Here is a 24,686-nt window from a genome sequence, read left to right on the forward strand (position 1 = left end):
ATGAGCCTTGATTTTACAGACTCCCTGTTGGTGTGAGTGTGCTGTTTGGCTGGGAAAGTATATGTGGTCTAGGACAACCTCTGGTTGGTGTTATCCATTCACCCTCCCTAGTTCCCTGCACCCCAGGCCCAAGCTTGCACCACCAGCAAATCCTGGCCTCCCAGGGCAATTCACTGAACCACAGCTGTCAACCCCCACCCTTGCAGATACAAATTGTAAAACAAACAAAACAATTAGATACTAAAAAAAGAAAAGTAAATTCATGGAGTACTAATGGATGGTCATCTGTCATCTCCATGGGATTTCAAGAGGGTGTTTTAATTAGGGATATTTGAAATAATTTGCAAAGAATGGTGAGGAATTCTTGAGAGACAAAAGAGCTAGGAATGGCAGATGAGGTAGTATTTGCAAGCTGTGTATGATTTCCATGTTGTTTATGCTTCGACAATTTAAAGTTGTTTCAAGTTAATGGTCCTCCTGATTGCTCATCACAGTCCCAAGACTGTCCATGCAAACTTGACCTACCAACTTCAAAAGGTCACCATTCACTTAGAAGGAAAGGAAAACAAACCAGGAAAAATAAAATGCATTCACCTGACAACTTGGGAACTCAAAACCTCTCTGCAACTCAGGTTCCTTATCTGCCAGTCAGGGATGATAACATTAAAATGGCAATAACAAAAATAAACAAAAATATCTGCTACTTATTGAAGGCTTGTGTATATTAACTCAGTCTTCACCACAATCTGACAATCTTACAACATAGGTATATCACTATTCTCGCTTCTCAGATGAGGAAACTGAGTCACACATAGGTTAAATAACTGGTTCAGGATCACATTAACTAATGCCAAAACAGGAACTGAAACTATTAATGTTATAATTACCTTACAACATAGTTTTAAGGAAAAACTGTAGTATTAAATTAAAAAAAATAATAGTTAATTTTAGTTAAATAGTTGTACTTTGTATGTGCCAGGGTAGTCATTTTTATTTTTTTTTATTTTATTTTTTTTAAGATTTATTTATTTATTTATACAAGCACTGGGTACAGTCAGAAGTGCGGGAGGGTGAGCAAATTCACCAAAGCCAGAGCGGGGAGCAGAGCAGGCAGAAGGACCAAAGTACACTGCTGAGTGGAGCAGCGGGCGGCAGGAGAGGACTGCGCGCCTTGTGGGACCCTCCTGCCGTGGTCTGGAGCAGCTGGGGATCGAACCGGCGCTGCAGAGGCTGTGGGCAGCTTCGCAACCCAGCGCTCAACCGCTGCGCCACCGGGGAGGCCCAGGGTAGTCATTTTTATATAGATGACAAAATGTAAACTGTAATAGTCTATTGACATGGGTTAGAGTAACAATTTATCATTAAGGAAACAGAAGGTTAGAAATGTTAATAATTTGATCTAGGCATAGAACTAGCAAGAGGCACTATTGATATTTTCATTGCATTTTCTGGCTTCCCAGCTATCCTAGTAATTAATATCATCAAAAGTTCACAGCAGTCAGAAGAAATAGTGACTGTAGCATCAGCAGCACAAAACACGACAGGACATAAACCCATTCAGTACTAACTACCTGCTTTGGATAGCTTCCCGGTACTCCTTGTACTGGATGTGCTGTCACCCCTGGTCAGCACCGTGATGCCCCCAAAACTCGCCGTCTTGGTCATGGTGGGCTTGAGATTGCGGTGGGAGCTATCTGAGTCCGTGCTGCTCCAGGCCCGCTGGTGGTCAGACCACTTGAGTTCATTCTCCGAGCTGCTCTGTCGACTCCCGGATGTTCTCCCTGAGCCATCTCTGTTGCCCCTGAAGCACGGTCATCAGAAAGATGCACAGGGACAGGGTTATATTCCGTGAACAATGTGGGTAGAGACTGGGACCTTTCTTGGAAGAGTGGTCTACTCAGACCCTGTTTGTCAACCCTTTCCATTAAACCTGTTGCCTCCCAAACAGTGCCACATATACCTCATTGGTGCACGAACAGATAACACATCACACAGAACACTCATGTTACAAACAGGAAAAAACCAAACCTAAAAATGTCACGTAATCTCTCTGCCAGTGAAGGAGAAACAACTTGGAAAATATGGTTAAAAAATATTATTAATTCCCCTTGTGGAGAAGAGAGGGAATAAACTGTGACCCAAGTCAACATTGAACCAATGTTTAGAAGCAGTTATGATCTTGAATGATACTAAAAGCAACTCCCGCAGGAGAAGAGTTTGGTCTCTCCATTTTGCATGAAATCATTGAACTCTGTGTGTATTTGTGGGGGGGGGGCACACAAATCCCAAGAAATCATTTATTAATTCATTTTCTAGCCTTATGAGCCATAGATCTGAACTCATAAGGCTTTGATGGACAGGGCAGAAATTATAGAAATTACTCTGTTAACCTATGATGAGTATTTTGCCCTGTGAGCTTAACCTTCATGGGCAGAGGGGAGAGCCCTTTAATCCTTTTCCACATAGAAGAACTGGTGATAATAACAACAACTGTGTAAACACTACACTGACATGAAACTTCCCAAGTGGATCAATGGAAATAGCAAAAAAGCTCCATAGGTAAAGAACATGTTTGTTCAAAATTCAAATATAAAGAGAGGGAATGTGTTGGAAGAGATCCAATAGCCAGAAGTGAATTTGGAAGATGCCAGGGTATCTCTAGATAGTGTGCAAAATTGAGAAAGTTGATGAAATTTGCATTTTCATTGGTTTCCAATCTTCTTAAAAATAACTTAGTTAATATTTTCAAAGCTTTTTCTGCAGCTGGAAATAATGCATCATAAAAATACTCTAAGATTCTCCTGAATTATAAATAGATGAAGAGGACACAAATCATCAAAAATAGATGTAAGTTCTAATTTTGTATTATTGTGTAATGGGACATACTCTAGTCTCATTCCAAATCTCACAGATGCGGTCAATAGTTTTGTTAATAAGTATTCTTCTAAAGAACACAGAGGACTATTAGGATATGAGAAGTATCTGATATCTGATAAAAACCCCAATCAAATTTTACAGAAGAGACAGAGAATTTTAGGTTTTGCTTCCATCTTACTTCAATTTACTTGTATTTATGTCATAAAATCCTGCTTTTTTTAAATTGAAGTAACATTGTGAGCATCATTAACAGTCAAGTTGTGTGTTTAGCACATTAAATTTACCACGACAAGTCCAGTTGGATCCAATAGGTCATAAAAATGAAACAGCTAATCTGTGATAGGGAATTTGTAAATTAAGGGCAAGGAGTAGAACAGAAAACTCACAAAACAGAAAACACTCAGTGCCTGCTGTTCTCCATCAGTGCTTTCTCACAAACATACTCTTTGTTCTCAGTACCTCTGGGATGTTTGGTGTTAGAAGTAAGGACCATCTAAGAAAAACACCAGTTTGCAAATAGGAAGTGTTATGAAACTTTTGTTCTGGAAAGCCCATGAAGTTGGGTGCAGAAAAACTATCCGTTTCAAGCACCTGGTCCTCCATTCCTGATTGTTTCCTGTTCAGTCTTCAAACTCAAATTCATTCTTTCTCCATATATAAATGATTCTTTCAGCTCACCTTTAACAAAGCTTGGCTAAGCTATGTAGCAACTGTGAATACACCGGTGATATGACAATCATCTAATCTGTCTTAGATAATCTTGGAAATTTATCATCGGAAAAGGTTTGGAGTAGTCCCTAGCACACAGGATGCTTCAGAAGGAAGCTAGCCAATCACACTGATCTTCATTAATTCTGCTCAATTATTCCTCTTTTTGTGAACACAGAGTTCCTCTGAGTGCCAGTGCAGCTGAAACTTTCTCTGCAACATGCTGGTCACCACTAGTCCTGGGTGCTGATCAGTGTGCTGTAATTGCAGCCTTCACCTTGGTAGAGCTCTTTCTAGAGAACTGGGTAGTTCCTCTCTCTAGACTTCTGCTACAGCCTCTAGCTGATAAGCTACGCAAAGATTTTCTTGATTTCATTTATTCCTATGCTACCAGCTCCAATCACCATCCCAGGGTAAGATCTTTGCAAAGATATATGCATTTATAAAAAATGAACTTTAAGTCAGCACATTATGGAGTTGTATTAATGGAATTCAAAATAATATATTTATGACTGCTAGATATGTAAACATTGAAACAATATTTTAAACTGCTCTATATACTGATTATCCACCTTAATATCAGCAAAGTGAGATCCAGAATTGAATTTCTTATCTATATGTGTGTGGAATCACAGACATCATAGAAACACACATCCACCAGTGCCTTCCCATACTGCCAAAGCCCACTCCTAGTTATGCTGGAACACAGGGAGACACTGGCAATGAGAAGTTTGGCCATCAAGAGTTGCTGGTTTTCTTGTATGTGACTAGAACTGGATCTTAGAGTAGCATAAAGCACATACTCTAAATTGTTTCTCTGCTGATAAACATAATTCATAACATTCATTTTCTTTCATGTCTGAACATGGTATTTTTTGTCCTACTTAGCTATGATGTATACTTTAAATTGCTTTTATTGTTGTGTGATGGCTTGTGCTAAGTCATCTCCCTGAAGTTCTGTGGTTGGTGTGGGTGAGGGACGGCATCCATATTTGGGATGGCTGATCTGAGTAGATGGTAGCTCTGGTTAGGGCCCAGATTTGGGGTTATGCAAAACTAACTGGCCTCAAGAGGGCAAGAACCCACATGTTATCTACCCAATCAAATGGAGTGTGGCATGTGATTGAGGAGTACTAGTAAATTCTAGTCCTTCTCTGGGCTTGCAAGGGAAAAATGCAAGGTTATTTGCTTAATTTTCATGTGCAAAATTAATTGTCTAATGGTATAAGAGGAAGGTATTAGACTCTGTCATTTCATCTAGAAATATGAAGGAAAATTTTAAAAAGTCCGATATTTTGTTTTTTCCAAAGTGTAAAGGGAAAAAAAAAATACTCTAACTTTTCTAACAATGAAATACCAAGTTCAAATTTTCTGTGACACAATACTATCTAAGCATACAATTTATTTATTTTTCTGGGTATTTTCTTTCTTCTAAATGTGCAAGAGGTTTTTGTTTGTCTTGTCTTTCCTACCACAAAGATGAATCTTAATACTCACAAAACCCCTAACATATTAAATATATGTGCTAGGTAATGAGTATGTATATAATACATACATAAATAGACTGTGTATCCTTTGCCCTATAATGGATGCTAAAGATACATTTAATAGGGTAGTGAGAAATAAGTATAGTCCCTCTCCTTTCATGGAATGTTTAGTTTTCCAGTCTTCATAATGTATATACACACGTATATATATGTATATGTATATATGTCACATATATCACATATATAATATTCCCCTTATCCTGCATAGATTTTGATTTAAGTACTTTATTATAATTGGAAGCAACCCCATATTATCTGCTGGAAGTAAAATCTGTGCTTGAAAGAATCACTTAGAAATATTATGACGGATAGTAGTGGCTAAAAATCAGCTACTCAAATGGAGTTACCATTGATTTGTTTTCCAGTGCTGGGAATGTATATACAATTGCAGCCTGCCAGAGAAATTTTAACTTGGTGTAGTTCACAAAAGTTGATTTGGGAATGTTAAATCAGTGTGCTGCCAAAGTTAGCCCTTGAGCGAAGAGAAAAATGGAAATCAAAGGGAGAGCCCTAAAGGATTATAAACAAAGTAATGTTTTACTGATCCTATATCTCACATTATCCAATAGTACGTCAACACTAGCTCTGTAACAACCTTCACAGAGAAACCAAACATGTTTTATTGGATGAACAGATATATTTTACACTAATACACTTATATTTAACATTGAATCTGCCACATATCTGAAAACACAGTTTTAAAAAAGTAAACCATACCAACCGAAAGAGCAGTCTTTTCCTATAGGTCTCATTGCATATGTTACTGTCTTCCAAGAGCCTACTGTAAAGAAAAACATGGTTTTTATGATATAAAATCTAAGGGTCCATAATGCCCTATGTTAAATGGATGTGTAGCTTAGTATAGAATTCCTGGTCTGGAAATCAAATCCACACACTATATTTTATTTGCATGATACTATAGTTTTCCTGAATAAGTTGATGGCGACATGATTTTACCCTACTCTAGGATTAAGACACTGAAACTAGATAAGAGAGAAAGGTGGGAAGAGGAAATAGATGGAATGGAAGAAGAGGGAATAAAAGAAATTGATGTAATAAAATAGATATTTAATGAAATATATTAATTGTGATTTTTTTCTTTGAACTATTGTTTTCTTTATTTCTTGAGCATAGTAGGATATTGACATTCCAAAAGCAGTATCCAAGAAACTTTTATAGAGTACCCACTTTATTAGATTTTTGCTTTTTGGGGACCATCAAGAATGGCTCACATATCAATGTATGTATGTCAGCAACTACTATATTGATGAATAGAATCCAATTTGAATACAAGGGACACATAAGCGCACTATCGATCTTTTTAATACAAAACACAAATAAGGGAATAAAATCAGAGAATAAAGGTGTGAAAATGACTGACTAGAAGACTAGGGAATGCTTCCCATTAAACTGAATTATAAATGCTCATTTCATATTTTGGAGAAGAATGTAGAATTTTTGAATGATTAAGAATCATCCCTAAGAGACTAACTTCTCACAGATTCTTAATTTTACTATAAAGAGAGACTATCTGTCTAAATCTGTATAAGTTTGGAAGTTGTTTTGCCTTATGTGGACTTGTTTTCTAGTTTTATCCATTCTTCTCAAATAAGTCATTCAATTGAGGGGTTTAGTTACTTGAAGACTTCTGTTAATATTAATGATGACTTTTAAATAAACCATCATCTCTAAAGCCCAGTTTAAATGGTCTCTAACTAAGGTGGTTTAATCAATTTCCATTTTAATCAATTTTATAGGGGTCACCCTATAAGCCAATACCTTAAAAATTCTTTTAAAATATTTTTTAACGGATTTTATTTCTTGAGCAGTGGGATATTGACATTCCACCATATTTTTAATGGATACTATATTTCCAATAGAAGTTGCTCATTTTGATGCATCTTAAGTGTGATTAGTACAACTGATTGTGGAATTCTCTAATTCCCTTTGAAATTCCTTAATTAAATCAATGGAACATAATATCTATGTCAGTTGAGAGATATTTTTAAGGGTATATGTTAAATTTGAAAAATTTCTGCTCTTATATTCAGGGCATTGCATCAATTTTATAAGCTATCATTTCACAACCACCACCTCCTACTCACTCCCCAGCCAGGTATACTGCTACATCCAGTTTAGATAAGATTTCCAAATTAGGGCTATTATGAAGGCTAATAGATTGTTTAGCACGAGGAACTTAAAACAATGACTCAAGTCATACATTATCTGCATAGCTATATATAATTATAGTGCACAGGAAGTGGTTAATAGTACCAGATATGCAAGTACTTTTAATAGCCTATTCAATAAGCCAATGAAACTGCAAGTTCCTATGTGCTCTTGACATTTATACTTTTTAATGCAAGATGAAAGTAACAGGGATTACACCTTTGGGAGGACCAGAAGTTGACACTTTAAGTAAGGAAAATGTTAAACTTATGATTGAAGGTAAGAGAGAGAACTTTTCCCCAAACTAGTTTTTTGACATGCTAAATAACATATATGTTTGCATATATATGTGTGAACACATAGATATATGTATTTATTTATACATATATTCAAGCACACACATATATGGGAGATATATGTATCTATGAATATACAGGACACACATGACAGACTTTGTTCCTCCAAAGACATAAAAAAGCAAATTTCATTTTACCTGTTTTCCACAAAAAGGCTTTCCTGGGAGCAAACTGACTGAAAAATAAAAGAAGGCATTGTATCAGATGTTCTGGAGATGCTGAGGGATCCCAAACGCTTGCCTGATTTTAACACTACCTTTTCCCTCCAACAGGAAAAGAATGCAGCAAAATAAGTACCATTTTTAGAAAAATGGAAATAAAACTGAGAAAAAATAAGTTAGAGTTATAAACCATTCTCATGCAGCATACAGTACTTTTCCATCGGGCATCTCCAGGTTTCACAGATTTAGCCCGGTAAGCATCAAGGTCAGGAGAAGAGAGATGTTGTGAATGAAACGTGACCGTCGGACTCTGAGGTAGCAGTTTCCTCAGAGGCTGTGAAGATACAGCCACCAAGAGCCAAAAGGACAAGCTCAAGTCAAGGTAGACCATGCAATCTTGGCCCTCTGTATCTGAGGCTGGGAGAGTGGGAAGTTGCCACTGCAAACTTGTTGCCTGGCAACGACAAACTCTCAAGAGATTGAAAGACTCTTAACATTGAAGTAATGCCATCAATCATTAATCTTAAGTGTGTGTGTGTGGGGGGTGGGGTGGGAGTGAGAGGAGACATGTGAGAACAAGAAGCTAATTGGAAAAAAAAAATGTCAAGGTGTCAAGGTCCATCTAAGATAAAGTTTTTTTTTTGCATAGAAAACCAGCGACTTTCTTCTTAGCTTCCATTTCCCAAGCATTCATTTATCTACTATCTTTTAGATACTATCTTGTATTTGTTACATAATATAGAGAAGATAAAATTCATTATCATTACATGCTGGGGAAAGGCAGAGCAAAGTAAATTCTAATAAACAGTAAAAGAGAAGTCTAAAAATAGGGTGGGACAAGGGTCCCACAATATAGTGACTGAGATTAGGGATTAAGAAGCCATTTTCAAACAACTACATTTCTAAACATAAATATGTACACCAGGTTATATGTGTGGATTTTCTAAATGATGAATAAGTGATCTGCTAAATGGATAGAGATTTAACAGGTCCACAGTAAGATAAATACAACTAAAGAAATAATAATGACCTTTCAATAACAAATCTTTGAATTAAAAGATGCTGCTAATATAACCACCGCTCAGAGAGACAAACAGGATATTGATTTCTCTTTACATTTTGCTTGAGAAATCATTTCCTCCCACTAAAGCCAAAGGGCACAGCTGGACAAAATGTTTTCCTCAGTGGTTTGAGCATTTCAGTGAGGGCATCTCTTAGAAGCATTTCTTGTTTTAACCTTTGCGCAATAAGTGTGCATCCTGAATAGCAACTGGGCAAAAACCTTATTTAATAAAAAAACAGTCATTTAAGAAAGCAGCTTTCCAGAATAGGTTTTAAATTTAACATTTGTATATATAAAGGCAAAACAAAAGCAAGTGACCTACCCTGTCATTATTCTTAAGAAAATCTCTTTAAGGTGAGTTAAATATCCCACCGCCTTTATTTCCTTTAGTTTGATTTTACTACCAGGTTGATTCAGTCACTATATGTTAAGTGAGACTGTCTCAGATATACAGTGTGAATCTAGGATTTTGCTACCTCTCAACTCTTGTCATTGTAAAGCGGTCAATCAAGTTTATAATCTTCTGACTGGGTGCTAGAATTACTCTACTTTCAAAGAATTACTTCTTTGAAAGAGTTGATCAATGACAAATTGACCTCTTTAGACTTGTTAATCTAAAAGCATTTGGGGCAAAGTGAAGTAGCCCAAACTCTTTGAATTAAAAAATAAGGCACCTGCAAGTCAAAGATAACTTTGCCCAAAAGGTATCTTCAGAATGTTTCCACTTTTTGTGGAAAGGTCCCCCCAAATCATCTCATCATTCCTCCACCACATTTTCATAAATAAGACAGAGACAGTTATGGGTTATGATTCAGTAGCTGATGAAAATAAACTTTAAAAAAAAGTATTATTAATACTTGCAAATTTTAATAGCAGAGAAAGAAAAAAAATTGTCACAGTAATTAAGAGCAGCATTCAAAGCTGTCACTTATATGCATTCTTAGATATAAAGAGCTCATTTTTTAAGGAGAAAAAAGATTTTGCCTAATGGGTTACAGAACTCTCTCCCACTTTCCACCCCCAAGCCAGGTGACACCACATGCCCTTATCATCAGTTACTGCTGAGGAGAAACCCCAACATGCCAAGGAGATCTGAGATGAGTCCCCTCCTTGATTCCCTATCTTTACCTAAATAGCCTTCAGGAGTTACCTCCCAGGAAGAACATGTCTTTCTCAAATATATTGCTTTATCAATGATCAAGCTGGCAACATTGCATAGAATTAATCATAAGTTGAAATTCATGTCAAAGGAAACAGTAATATATTTTAAGTACTTCTGACTACAAAAATGCATTTACAGTTTGAGAACTACATTGTTGTATGCATTGAGTTACAACTATGTAGTTCTAAAATAATAAATTTGTCTTATCTTAAGATACCAAAATTCTCAACCTACATTTGAAATTTTATTTGAAAATCCCCAAATGATCTGCATGATTTGATTGTGCGCCTACATACAAACACATACACACACACACCTTAGACATCAACATGCATTATAAAATAGCCAAGATTACTTCTAATCTTAAAACAATCTGAATTTACTAAAATGCAAATACTAGGAAATATTTCTTTATTGTAACTTAGTAGGAAAAAATGCTACCTAAGTATTATGAGCCTATTTGGATGCTTCTCTAAATTAAATAACAATCGTCAAGGAAAGACAGTTTATTACCCCCATTTTTAGTTATGAAGAAACTAAAGACCAGCTAAGAAAAAGAATAGATGTTTGTAACTTAGTTTCCTTATGCTGGATTCTTTGCATTTGTTTTAGAAAACAATTACTATAACTTTAATTATTATCTTGTGTACCTCAGCACTTCAGACAATGATAATGATTATTTGGGAAATTGCAATTGCATAGATGAAGCTGTCTTTATGTAAATGCTAAGAAGATCTATGATCATATGTATTCAAGAAAGTTCATATAGCTATGTCACGTCTTTGAGTTTGTTATAATAGTAGATGTATAATATCTTGTTAATGCAGAGTCACCCCCAAAGAGCCCTACCTATTGGCATTTATAATCTTATCTAGTACCTCCTACACTGTTCTAGGGTTCATCTGTGTGTCCAACAAAATACAACAGAAGGAAAGATGCACTGCTTCTAAGAGTAGGTTATAAAAGACTGTGGCTTCCATCTTGGGTTTCTCTCTCTCTGATAACTTGTTCTGGGGAAGCTTGGTAACAAATCACGAAGACATTCCACAGCCCACAAAGAGAACTGCATAGTGGGATATGAGATCGACAGCTTATAACCAGCAAGAAACTGAGGTCCGCCACCATGAGTGAATTTGGAAGTGGATCACCACTCTATCAAGCCTTCAAGATGACTGCAGCCCCAGCTGACAGTTACCTTGTGAAAGACCTTGAGCCAGAATCATCGAGCAAAGCCACCGCTGGATTCCTGCCTCTCAGAAATGGTGAGATTAGAAGTATTTTGGCTTTAAGCTGTCAAATTCTGGGGTGATCTGTTATGTGCCAATAAGTAGCTTATACCTTGAGAACACAGTGCAGGTTGCATCTCTCCAGCAGAGTTACGGGGCATTAGGAGACAGACACTGGGCATTTTTTTCTCTCTCTAAAAGAGCAACTCAGCCATTAAGGGGCATGGAAAGGTATAAAAATGAGAATATTATAAACAATAGAGGGCTTTTCCTTAGAAAAATGCATATGTGCTCAATATATAATACTTTGCACATGAAGTCAGGGGTTTCTTTCTTCCCTGAAATTCTAGGTTCTCTGGGTTCAGAATGCCTATGAGAAATTCCCTACCCTGGGACTTCAGGTGATCAGTGTCAGTCACCCCACTTAAAGTAGTAAAGCCTGAAGCGCTGGCTGCCAGAGAGCCTATCAGAGGAACTCACACCTCTACTCCTAAAGAGGGAAGAAGATACAGCATCTCAAAGAAGGCCACAGAATTATTTCATGGGATAGAAAGGCTATGGTAATAGCTTGGCACTTAGGCTTTCTCATATGTAAGCCAGGTTGTACTTAAAAAAAATGTTAATTAAATAGAGGTTTTTAACAGCAGTACTTATTTCCAATTTTTAGCCTGGTACCCAGGTTCCTTACAATTAACCTCCTTCTGGGGTCATCAGGAAAGGCAATGTGTAATGGAAGTTATGCTGACCCCTTCTTCCTGTGATGAACTCCCCACAGCCGTGAGAATCTGCAAAGGGAGTATGGCAATGTGTGTCATCCTCATCAAAGGCAGCCATCAGCGATGTCACCTTCTGTCATCTAGCCCTATGGCGATGTGGCACAAGTTTGAACAAAAACAAATAATATTTTTACATTAACAGAATGAGTGTTTGTTTTTCAACATAACATCTAGCAAGTTACTCATAAGTTATATAGAACCAAAAAGAAGAAGAGAGAGTGTGTGTGGAGGGGTGTGGGAAGAGAGGGGGAAGAATAAAGAATAAAATATGAACTTCTCTCCGTGATGGTTATGGAAAGGAACAGGCTACTTCCCAGCCCACTGGAGACATCCATACACTATCATGAATAGAAGAGATCTGATCCTCTTATCACTTCATTCCTATATCCACAGGCACAAGTAAAACTACCATGTAAGACTGTGCTTTGCACTATTGATAATTCTGAACACAATAAAAGTCTAAGTAGACCAGATATCTGTAGAATCTTCTAGAATTGTACCCAGACCTCATCGAACTATGTGTGCTTCTACCTCCCTCTCTCACATCATCTTAATTCCAGAGCTCTGGGACAGATTATTCAATTATCAAAAGTATAATTTGTTGTACTCAAGAAAGGCAGAGAAGATCTAGAAGCGGCCATGGAAACCTGAAAAAATGTGAAAGAAGTGCAGTGTTGGAGGCTTGAACTTCTGTGCAGCTTCACATTAAAGGGTTCAGCATCAGCAAGAGGGTCAGGGACACTGAATTGGACCTGAAAGCTCTGGGACAGTAGGCTGCTTCCATGCTAAGCCCCGAAGCCCTGCTGGTGATCAGCTTGGCTTTGTAATAGCCCCCAGGAGTAAGCTGATGCCCCACCTTATTTTGCAAACAGGGAAGTGTTGTCCACCTACACAAAAAGCTCACACCTCTGCTTCTGCAGAAGGGGGAAAATCACAATGATTTTAAGGGCTGCCAAATGATTTCACAGAATGTAAAAGCTATGGCAATAGTTTACTTTTGTTTCATCATCTTGCACTAAAACCCAGGTTTTTTAAAACCTACTTTTAATTTTTATTTAATTTCATTTGTATTTTATTTTGACAACAGTAGGAAAAAGGATAGTAAAATCCCAACCACATTATTTATTGGGATTTGAATAAAAATTGTTTTATCATTACTCCCTTGACAAATGGCGCACAGGCCTGACTTGATAAACTGAAGGGGCATATGAATGTTATTATTTAACACTGATATAATAAAGTGTCCCTCCTTGCTAAGAATGCAGAAATTTCCATATATGTTGAACAACAGACTCTTTGAATTATCCTTTCCTGTGAATAATGCAGGTTTTAAGAAAACAACAATGGGGCTATCTGCTGCCTAATATGGACATGAAGGTGACTTTTCTCAAATCTAGCACCACCTCTCTGTACTTAGCCTATTCCACTGACAAAAATTGTCCCTCTCTTCCCCCACAGTCATAATGGAGGGACTCAAGCAGACCCTTGGCTACCTTTCCATCACTTCCCTGAATGAGGTCCTCTTCCAGAAACACCTCTAGTTTGCTGCAGTTTAATTTGTTCCCTGGCTCCAGCTTCCCTAGTCCCTGCCAGGTCCCCGTCTGGGGAATGAGCTGCCTTTCTGCTGATGGAGGGGCCGCACTAAAGAGGCAATTAAAACAACTACTCACATCGTGTGAAAATATTCTCTCCCTCACTCTCTGATATTCCTCTTCTCTCTCTTCAATTGATTTACTTCGTCTGTCATCTCTAAATGGATGCATTCTGTTTTGCTGAACAGAGAAAAGAAATCAGGAGGGTTATCCACGTTGAGCTGTTAGAAATCTGCAGTTAAGTAACTGTCAGCTGAGAATAATAAATGTTCACTTAAACAAATGGGGCATGAAAAGTCGCACTCCCTCTGGTCCCGGGGGAAGCTGTGCCAGCTACAAGTGTGGTGTGTGTGCACGACATGTGGGAACACCAGAGACCTGCTGCTCCTGGTTGCCTCCTCGCTGGAGGTAAATAGCACAGGCGTTTCTGGAATGAACGCACCTGGATGTGCCTCAGGTTTCAGCCAGTTCAGCTACATGATGGGTCACCAGTGATGGCCTCAGACTCCTCTGCTAACCTGTGTGATTTTGGCTCCTCATTGGAGGAAGTGACTTGCTCAAGGTGGTTAAGAGAAGGGAAGAAATGGTTTTGGAAAATCTCAGGGGCTACAGCAACAGCAAGGGAATCAAGAAAGTAATGGGCAGGAAGGAAGAGGTGGACTCTATTTCTCTCTATCTAAATTTGTGTTCTTGATTCACTTGATTGATTCTGGGGTTATCTCTGGCATAGAAAGTAGAAACTAAATTTGATAAGCTAGTTTGCTGATTTGGGTCAATATCAAGGGATCTTAAAGAACAATTCAAAGAACCCAGCATGAGGACTGCTCCTCCATCTTTCACCTGGACCACTTCCTGCATTTCAACTCCCCTCCCGTCTCTTTCCACCCAACATGCTCTGCGCTAACTACGTTCATCCATCCATTCAACAAACACCCACGAGTACACGACATAGGCACATGTTTTATAGTCAACTCGAGCCATGGGGTATCTCAGTGGTGGTGGCAGTGGTGGTGGGAGGAAACGAGATACAAATGATGAACAGGTTTCAAAAAAAGTGCGTCAGAGATGCACATACTGGCTTACAATGACTCACTGAGAGTAATTAAAGTAATAGCTTAAGGGAGATGCGTATTGTCTTACCTTCAAGAATTCTAAGGCAAAGGCATTTGCAAAAAAATCTATTTTGATTGTCAGAGACATCAAGTGTAATTGTCATGACATTTATAGGGCTTGCTACTGTTCTTATCACTTAAAATTTGTTTTCTTTTGCCATTTACTTCGTTTTCTTGCTCACCCCTCTGGATCCCACCTCCCCCATCTGGAGAAGAGAGTAAGTGAAGTGTCTCTCCACCCGTGTTGAGGTACATGAAGAAGGCTACTCTAGGACATAAGGTTTTGTCACAGGCAAAATACACGTAAGGAGAAAGTTCGGCTACAGTTCATGCAAAACAAGCAGACGATTTACATGGACAGTAAAACATGGGAAGGAGAAGGGGTGTGAGACTAGAACATGAACTTGATTGTTTTCTGTGAAGACTTATTTTAGGATAGTTGCAAAATCCACCTGTCCTCACCATAACAAGGTTTGTTCTTTACAGCTACACCAGGTGATCATCGGTCCGTATTGATAATCCAGCTCAATTTGTGCACAACTGAAGGACAAAGCTGTAGGGATTGGAACGACTGCCATAGTTACACAGACATCTGGAAATGCGACTGACAAAGCTTTTCCCAACAGCTCCGAGTCTGCGGCATCCCCCCCCCCCCACATGCAGCAGGAACTGCGCCAAGCACCACCCATGCAGCCCAACACAGAGCCATGGCTAAAGCAACCAGGACACAGTTATTTTGCTACCCATTGAATGCCAAAGGGGAAGGCAAGGAGGTCCAGGAGGTTGGAGGGAGGACGGTAGATCAGAGGCAGGGGAGAGGTGGGAGCAGGAGGAGGGAACAACAGAAGAATGACATGAACATCAGTCAGCCCACCTTCAAAAACAACAATGTCAGCCACTCTCAAACTTGAGACCAACCTGATTGTCTTCTTTATCAATACTAGAGTTATCTCGCTTCAAGATAAACCGCTTCTGGGATTCTTCACCTTTTTCATCTTTTAAATGTTCACAAAACCTTTGCTCTGGTCTGCCAGCAAAGTAAAACATATCAATAAAAAAGTTTTTTCCCCTGTTGCAAATTATTTCTCAGTGTTGTTTTTTCCCCCACCGTGGCATTCAACTTAAAAAAAAAAAAAAAGTTTACATGTGGTTTTGATACTTGACTTGCTGGCATTATACAGGCGAGTAACAGTATGTCACGTCCCGGTCCCAGATGTACCTTTGGTTGTTTTGAATTCAGATTCTTGTTTGCTGCATGCTGCTTTCCTATAGCTGAAGTTATAAGAAATGTAAAGACCTGCTTTCTACAGTTATTGTCACCTCCATCTCTCCTGAATTCAATCAAGCTCCTGCCCATGTCTCCAATAAAATGTTTGGAATCTTGGAAATGAAACTACCTCCCACCATTTAGTCCATTCAAGAGCCTTCAGAATCCATAATGAGAGGGGGTCACCTAGATTTAATTTCTGTCTTTCTCTAGTGACAAATGCTCTGGAATCTGATGTGTGTAGATTCTGACATCCTTGACCATGTCTTGTAAATCAGTTCAGTAATTGGGGAAACTGAAGATGTTTAGTTTAAACAACTTAATGACTGATTAGCATGGGGAAAAACGCTCCAAGCAGTTACACACTATCGATTATCCAATTGATTATTTTAGATCCCCTTAATCATTTTGTACTATTAGAGGAAAGGGCTCCACTTCCTTGTTAATTTCCCACAATTGTCACTACACACCACAGAACTCAATGGATGACTTGGACTGGGGTTCATCCCCAGAGGAAGTGCTAAAATGTTTGTTCCGGGTTTAGAAGCAGGGGTAATTTATGACTCTCATTACAGTGTCGCTGTCACGTCTGATGTATTACTTCTGAAGTCCAGTGGGTTTTCTATCCCTCCTGGGTTCATTACGCATTCAGTCATTGGGAAGCTGCTTTTCAGTGCCTTGCTTAATATGAGGGACCGATAATTAAGAGAATCTCATCTTCTTATATCTCCAAAATGAGCAAACAGCACTTTGAAAACAAAGGAGTAGCTTAAATGTGTATTCCAAATTTTAAAGGGAAACATTCTTTCCTTAAATACATGTACATAAATTATAATAATACTGGTGGGCAATGACAGAAAACTGGAATGATACCATTTATAGCTTCTAGAACTGTGTATAATTGTTGCAAAGTGATATCATTATCTCATTCAATCTTCAATCCCTCCAATACAACTGGTGTAGGAGGGGTAAATATTTTTGGCCTCTTTTATAAAGAAACCATTCCTCAGTAGTCCTTTTGATTCCAAGTTTATAGATTTTCCAAGTAAACCACAGGCACAAAACAGCCTATTCTCTCTGTTTATATACAGAACACAGAGAACGCAGGTCCTCAAAATCAGCAAAAGAACAAAAACACAGTTTAAAGTACAACAAACAAACCAACCAACCCCCGCATGACATCATCTTAAATGCCAATGTAAATGTTTCCCAGCAAAATTAAAACGTAGTAAAATATAACTATCTGAAATTGCAAATATTGCCTTTTTAAAATCAGAATACTATGGGAATAAAGTAAACTTGCACTATACCATGAAGAGGCCATTTATCGTAGCAAAATTAAACATATTTCAGGTAGACTCTACTTCAATTGCTTATCACATTTAAATATAATATAAGCATGAAGAGTTGCAAGTCACAATCAAGATAACAATCCCCTATGAATTTTTTTAAGCATCCTAACATTTTCAACTGAAATTTAGATGTTATATCACTTTCTATGTAGCAAGTGAAATTAGGATACTAGCTTAAATACAAATACAGATTGTATCAATGCTAATTAAGTCTCTCCTAATGTCTCCAAGCTCTGTATTCTGGTAAACTCTAATAAATGAAATTATTAGCTTACTGCTAGATGTATAGATATGTTGCTTGTAATTGTTGCTAATAGTCTGTAACCGCTCACTTAGAAATTAAATGGCCTGAGAATGTGAACTTTTTGATTCACGGGCATAGGGTGATTTGGCTTTAGAATAAATTCTTTAAGAAGACCATTTAGAGTGGGGTTTCAGCATATTAACTACACTGAGAATGTAAGTTCAGGTGAGTAAGAAATTTATTTTTTTAATGTTTAGCTGTATGTGCCTAGAACCATGTCTGGCATATGGGAGGTGTTTGGTTGAATAAATAAATGAATCAGTGTATGAATGAATGAATGAAAATGTAGCGCACATCTCTATATAAGTCACTGTAATTCAAGGAAAGATCAAAGAGTATTGAATAAGACATACTGTCCTAAACTTTTTCAGTCATAATAAAGGGGAGCTTCTGTTTACTAGGAACATGAATTTACATTTGGAACAGGAAGATTTTTAAAATTCAGATTTTGTAGTTCAAGTTGACAAAAAAATAATCACATTATTAAGAAAATATGAGATTTGAGAGTATCCTGGGAAGAGAGGTGGAAATTGGAACCTTGGTTTTTCTAGTTTTGGAATTGCTTGGTTTAAAGTTTCATTATAGCACAAGAGAACTATTTAAACTTTGTCTTTAAAATTTCACTGCACTTTTTCATAGTTCTGGTTTGTTTTTCTTAGCAAGACATATTTAGAGAAATGCATCCATTGCATAAACAAGAGTAGTTGAAGAGCTTATTCTAATCAATAATGTAAATACCATGTAGAGCCATATAATTTCTTACTGATATAAATTATGCAAAATGCATTTTCCATAACTGCTTTTCAAATGTTTAAATTTCTATCACACATCAGAATCTAATCGTGCAGATTGTTAATTCTTTTATAATTTTCCCAAACAAATCAAATGATTATAAATTTGCCATGTGAAGTTTATATAAAAGGAATAAAATAAGCCTAATAATATTTTTCCAGGTGGATTTTATAGAGAATTATCTCTGACTCCAGAGCTAAGCATAATCCGCAGTTTAAGCTCAGGCAAACTAAAGTATTGCATGTGGTTAAACTAAAAATTGCCAGTAATGCACTACAATATCACAGTGATAAAAGATCCTTTTTACCACTAATTCAACATAACAATATTATTTCTTAGCCATAAAATGAATGAAACCAGTGCATTATGTTGATCTTTATTTAAAATGGTGAAGAATTAACTTAAAATGTTTCAAGATAAGGGTGTAACTCTAAGAAAAACTCCTCAAAACTGTGAAATATCCCAGTCTTTATTAACAATGATAACTAGAGTTTACTATATGCTTCATGGTCATGCATTATATGTCCTTGCTATTTCATCCTGGCGGTTTTGGTCCATGCTATCTTATTTCTATAGAGCTTTCCCTACATCATCTTCAAAAAGCAGAGAAAATGTATTTAATGTTTCTTCTTGATGAAAAATATTCCTTTTCTTAGGGTTAAGAAAAATATCTTCTCATAATTTGTAGTAGGTATCTATGGTGAAACTCAATGGTATTTCCATCAGTGTCTAAGCCTTCCCAATTAAGCTTCTGAAAAGTCAGAATTAACTCTTTATTGCTACTTATTAGACCTAATCCATGAACTGAGAGGGAGAGTAGCTCAATGAAATACTTTGTAAGAAGAGAATCAAATTCCTTCAGTTAATCAATTGCAATTTTAGTTAATTTTTTTTTCTTTAGGCTCAAAATGGATGAGTAGTCATATTTTAAAAATCTTCTTGATCCAGAATTAGTTTCAATGGTTTAGTCTCACTACTAGGTTCTTGAGACCAAGTTCATTACTTTTCTTTCAAATAGGTCAGCTTACTCCCTGCCTGTTCACTCCACATACATATGTACATACAAAGAATTCAATTCTACTAACTACAGGAGTCTTTAAATTTTATACTGAATGACTGAAATATTGTCATTAACATGCATAGGTATCTTAATGAAGAAAGCTGCTATGTAAAATAGGACAAAATATTCTGGGTAAGAAAGACATCTATCCAAAATATTTTAGTAATCAAACATACTAGAGAAATATAATGGCACTCTTCTCTTAATACCTTGATATTTTCAATTTAAAGATCGATGACTGATATCTTTTATTTTAAGAAAGAAAATCATACATTCTTCTTTAAGTATTTCATAATTTCTACTATCACTTTGCCCTATTACATTTTATTCTCTTTGATTGAGACCACAACTTACACACCCAGCAGATGCAGTGCTAAGTGTTCAGATTCTTTCACAAGCATCTTTCAAACTCCTGTTCTTCATTCTATACTCTTCATTTTGTACAGTTTTGAAAATTTCATTTTATCCTCTCTGTTTCTGTTTTGCACTGTATATACAGAGGCATGCAAACTAATACAGAAATCGCCTGGACACTCTTTTAACATAAGGCTATTCATGAACAACAAAACTAAGCCCTCATTAGAACTAAGTACAAAACACAAAGGTAACAAGGGTTTATATGATCTATTCTCTTAAATTGGTACCATCTCTCTGGCAAATTGGTGATAGCATTAAGAGCTTTAAAAATATTGATAACGTGATTCCATTTGATAACCTGATTCCATTTCTCAGGACAAAACCAAAGAAAATAGCAATAAATGAACTCACAGTTCCATTGCTCACGCCAGCAAAATAGTGGAAAACCATGATAGGCTGGTTAAGTTAAAATAGCTCTGTATGTAAAATGCAGCTTTCCAAATAATAAACAATACTATTGACTAGCATAGGAATGCAATATATAAGAAAAGAGATATGTCATATCTTATTTAATTTGAAACTATAATAAATGTAGTATATGAAGAAGAATGACAGCGGTGGTTATCTCTGGATGGTGGGATTATGGAGCACGTTAATTTTAAAATTTTACGTATTTGTGGTTACAATAAACATATATTATTATTTTATAACAACAAAATAATAAAGACTCTTTGTAGAATACTTGGAAACCAAGTCAACAACTCAAAAGTGGTTTGTATTAATCACTGGATTGTGGACAGTTACAATATTCTTGTATTTTGAATATTTTCTAAATTTTTATCACTATATTATTTTATAATCTGCTACACTGAACACTTAATTGGTTTTATTTTGCTATGTTTTCAAAATATTATTTTTAAAAATATTAGTATTAATTATACTACCTACCTCTGATCTTGGCTTATCACTTTCTTGGCTTATCACTTTCATATATGTAAATAAAACAAAAACTCATCCTTTTATTGTTATGTCTTTTTTGATCTTTATGCATAGCAACATGTTCTTATTAATGATAATAAATAAGTGGGGGTGGCTAATATCAAGATTTTTTAATATCAAGATTTACTTTTCTCTGTACAGTAGAAATCCAAATAGTAATGATATAGAAAAAGACAAGTGGGTAAGGGAAGAAGTAGAAAGTATGAAATTTGAAAAAATGAGAGCTACTTTTCAAAAGTAGCAGCTTTAATATATCTAAAGCTCCACAATCCACTTCCCCTTAAAAAATACTGCATGTTAGCACACAGCCTAATAGCATTAAAAAAAATGGATATGATTAAAACGAACATAGTCATAGTTTAAAATAATTAAATAAAATTTTAAACATAGATACTGTTAAACGAGCATAACAAAAATTTACCTTCGAAAACACGCATTATTGTGCCTTTTCTGCTTTTTGATTTATGAACTGCAGCTGCTTCTGACAAGCTTCCTAACTGTGGCTTTTTTGTGGTATTTCCATGTAAAAACTGAAAAGTACCTAAATGTACCCTAGAGCATTTGAAAGATTCTATGAGATACAAGATATTGCAATAAAAGTATCAAGTCCAGTGCCAGGCATTAGCAAAATACTCAATAAATGTTATAAATTGTTATTACATGATTCCTATTTTTCTGAGCCAAAATCTAAAGATACACTAATGAATAGTGAATCGACATTTTTATTAGCATTAACCTTAATAAGGATAGATTCAATCTGTATTATGTGATCCAAATATTTGCTTGATTCATGAGTTCCAAACCAAGCAGTCATAATTTCCTTAAAGTAATATTTTGCTTGGAACTGCTGAAGTTGATTGCTGTTTCTTGGTACTAAAAAGGTTTTGCTTATATATTATAATACTGTATACAAAAGTATTCTATTTAAGTTTATAATCAACTACAGTATTTTACTTTCTGAAAGCACAGACTGATCAATGTACTTTGTAATTTAGATACAATTACCAAATATTTTTTGGATGTACAAATAAAATACATATATTTTAATTTTCCTCATTTGAAGGACAGGAGTATGGAAAATAGAGATTGGGAAGTTGGGGTCTGTGTTTCCCTAAGAACATTGTAGAATCTAGGGTGGCTAAAGTTTGGAAGGAGTCCAGTCAAAAAATAAAATATAATAGGTAAATGTCCACTTCTCGGTAGCGTTCTATTTATCGTGTGAAGATACGTATCTAGGATGATAACCCAGCGTTTAAAGTATACAAATTAGTGGAAACCAAATACTTTCAACCAATTCACCACAACTTCTATTTCTAGCTTTTTCCATCTTCCCAAAAACCATGATAATATACTAGTAGCCTCTCTACTATTAGCCTCTTTTTACATTAGCAGGGCACGAGAATTACACCGAAAAGACCAGCTATCCAATATACACAACCAGACTCTCAGTGCCCTAACACTTTTGCCAAAGTACATGTGCAAAATGACTGCCAATACTAAAGATGGATTTAGAAACAACAAAGGGTATCCTCAGGAATTGGGTCTGATTCTGTTCATACAACAAGTACAGCTGCAGATGGAAGGAACAAAGTCCTAGCAAGCTCTCTCCCGATAAAATTATTTTCTATTGGACAACATGCTTTGTAGTATGTATTTGTAACAGTGAACTTTCTCTACATCGCCCCACTTGTATAACACAGATTATATAGATACACACTTACACACATTCATATACACAGACACTATGAGCATACACACACAGTCTAGATCAGAATTGTCATGGATCCTCATTTTATGAGCAGAAGATGGATGTGATCTACAGCCTGCATTTCCTTTGCTCAAGCATGGTTTTGAACACTTGAGAATCACTTTGTTCTTGGCACAATATAGCGACACAGAACTGGTATTGTCTTGCTTTGACCTGTCAGGACACATTTTAATCCAGTGTGTTCTGTGGAGTTGTATAGGTGAATCATTTCAACATCCACCTGAGTATTAATATTATTTCATTGGGTTCTCATTTCATTAAAAAAAACACATTCAAAAAATAAAATAAATACATTCAAGATTTTGTAAGTGAACCAGTGAAAGAAGAGTGTTTTATTTTTCTTCTTGGTTTTATTATCATTGAAGAGTATTGATTCTATTTAAATGACGTCTGTCCCTAATCTTAGGAGAAGAGCCAAGGCAGATGGCAAGAACAATGGATTTCAGCCTTGGTTTTCTATGAATTAAGTGGGTATGATGAAAGCATAGTTGTCAGTTTCTCTCCTGTAAAAAGATCTAGCTTTATGTACCTAGAATGTTGTGAGCAAAACAGATTAACATTTCAAAGTACTATTACTCTATAGAAAATCTCTTTCAAAAAGTTATAGTAAAAATATATTAATGTTATACAAGGCACTTGCATGTTGATTTCCAAGATTAAATAGTAACACTTAAAGTCTCATAAATAACTTCAAGTAGGGAAAGGAACACAAAATTTATCTATTCACAATATATTTCTGTGATTTATCTGCCTCATCTATAGAATTTAATGTTCTCTGAAGTATTTGGGAATAATTTGAGAATACAATACTTGAGAGAATGAATGGAGTTTGACCAATTTTAATACATGTCTTACTTTGAACCCAAGTGTTGATTAAAGAATGAGGTAGTCTGTTCAGTAAATTAGACTTCATGGCTTTCCTGAGAGCAATGTGATCCTTAGTTAGGTTTCTAATCAGATGGTTTTCAATGCTATCTATTTCTAGAAAAAGTGTGGAGTAAATTTACCATGTTTAGAAATGACAGGAAGCCAACCAACCACTCAGATTTCTAAGAGGCACTTAAATAAATTGATGCTTGGTCTTCTTTAGAGGACTACGAATGTTGCTCAGCTTATTCTCGGTATTATTCACAATCCCAGTCAAAGGAAAATAAGTGTAACAAATGTGGGGAGGAAAAGCATTTTTTTATGTTTGTTTGTGTACAAATGCACTGAATCATCTGCAGAGAGTGGAATGCCCAAGGGTCAAAAAAAACCAATGATTGCCATTTTAAGCTGTAGCCTCTTCAGAAAACGAAGCAGAACCGATGTGATTAGCCTCCATGTGCTGGGTCCACTAGTTTTGGGGTCTGTCCACTGAGAAGGAGGTACACACTTCTATCCTGCCTCTTACTGTAGCAATTATCCATCACTTCACTTCACTTCAAGGACTCTTAACAAACTCAACTGCTTCATCTATAGAGAAGCTTTATTTAATACTAGAACACATTTCATGGTTCCTGTGAATCACCAAATAGCCAACATCATTAATTATCTTTTCTAAAACAAGCATTCCAGGGCCTCCCTTGTGGTACAAGAGGTTAACCACAGCACTATGAAGCAATCTGCAGCCTCTGCAGCATGAGTTCGATCCCCGGCCAGGGAGCAACCCACATGGTGCAGCAGACCTCTCCTGTCTCTCCCGCTGCTCCCCTTAGCAGTGTATTTCAGTCAATCTGCCTGTTCTGCTCCCTACTCTGTCTCTGATGAATCCTCTCACCCCCCAAATCTCTGGCCTGTACCCCAGAGATCTATGCATAAATAAATCAATCTCTTGTATGCATAAATAAATAAATCTTTAAAAATAAAAAATAAAACAAGCATGCCAACTACTGTAGTTGCTACACACTACCAATCACCCCAGGCAAATAACCAGGCCCTACTTCTCAGATATCAGGGCACTGTGTTCTTGGGTACTGGACTCTTAGGTGACCCATCAAACCACTGTATTTGGGACACTATTCTTGTCTCACCATCACTGGGGCTGTAACCACTCTCT

General features: G+C 36.5%; 1 protein-coding gene across 23 annotated transcripts in view; it reads right to left on the bottom strand.

The window, feature by feature from the left end:
- Nucleotides 1-24,686, bottom strand: part of ARPP21 (cAMP regulated phosphoprotein 21) — a gene marked incomplete at its 3' end in the record, with an annotated part of 105,141 nt that overhangs the window by 66,554 nt on the left and 13,901 nt on the right. For 4 of the 23 annotated variants that reach the window (XM_084248000.1, XM_084247998.1, XM_084248003.1 and 1 more), the window contains exons 8-10: nucleotides 15,668-15,776; nucleotides 7,795-7,832; nucleotides 1,572-1,801 (exon numbers count right to left, since the gene is read on the bottom strand). In XM_084248000.1, the coding sequence (XP_084104126.1) occupies nucleotides 1,572-1,801; nucleotides 7,795-7,832; nucleotides 15,668-15,776 (377 nt within the window). Of the gene's footprint in view, nucleotides 1-1,568; nucleotides 1,802-5,853; nucleotides 5,914-7,794; nucleotides 7,833-13,715; nucleotides 13,818-15,667; nucleotides 15,777-24,686 lie in introns of all 23 variants that reach the window. The other 19 variants (XM_084247995.1, XM_084248009.1, XM_084247994.1 and 16 more) reach the window with 14 other exon arrangements.

This window comes from Talpa europaea (assembly GCF_964194135.1).
Source record: "Talpa europaea genome assembly, chromosome: 11".
NCBI lineage: Eukaryota > Metazoa > Chordata > Mammalia > Eulipotyphla > Talpidae > Talpa > Talpa europaea.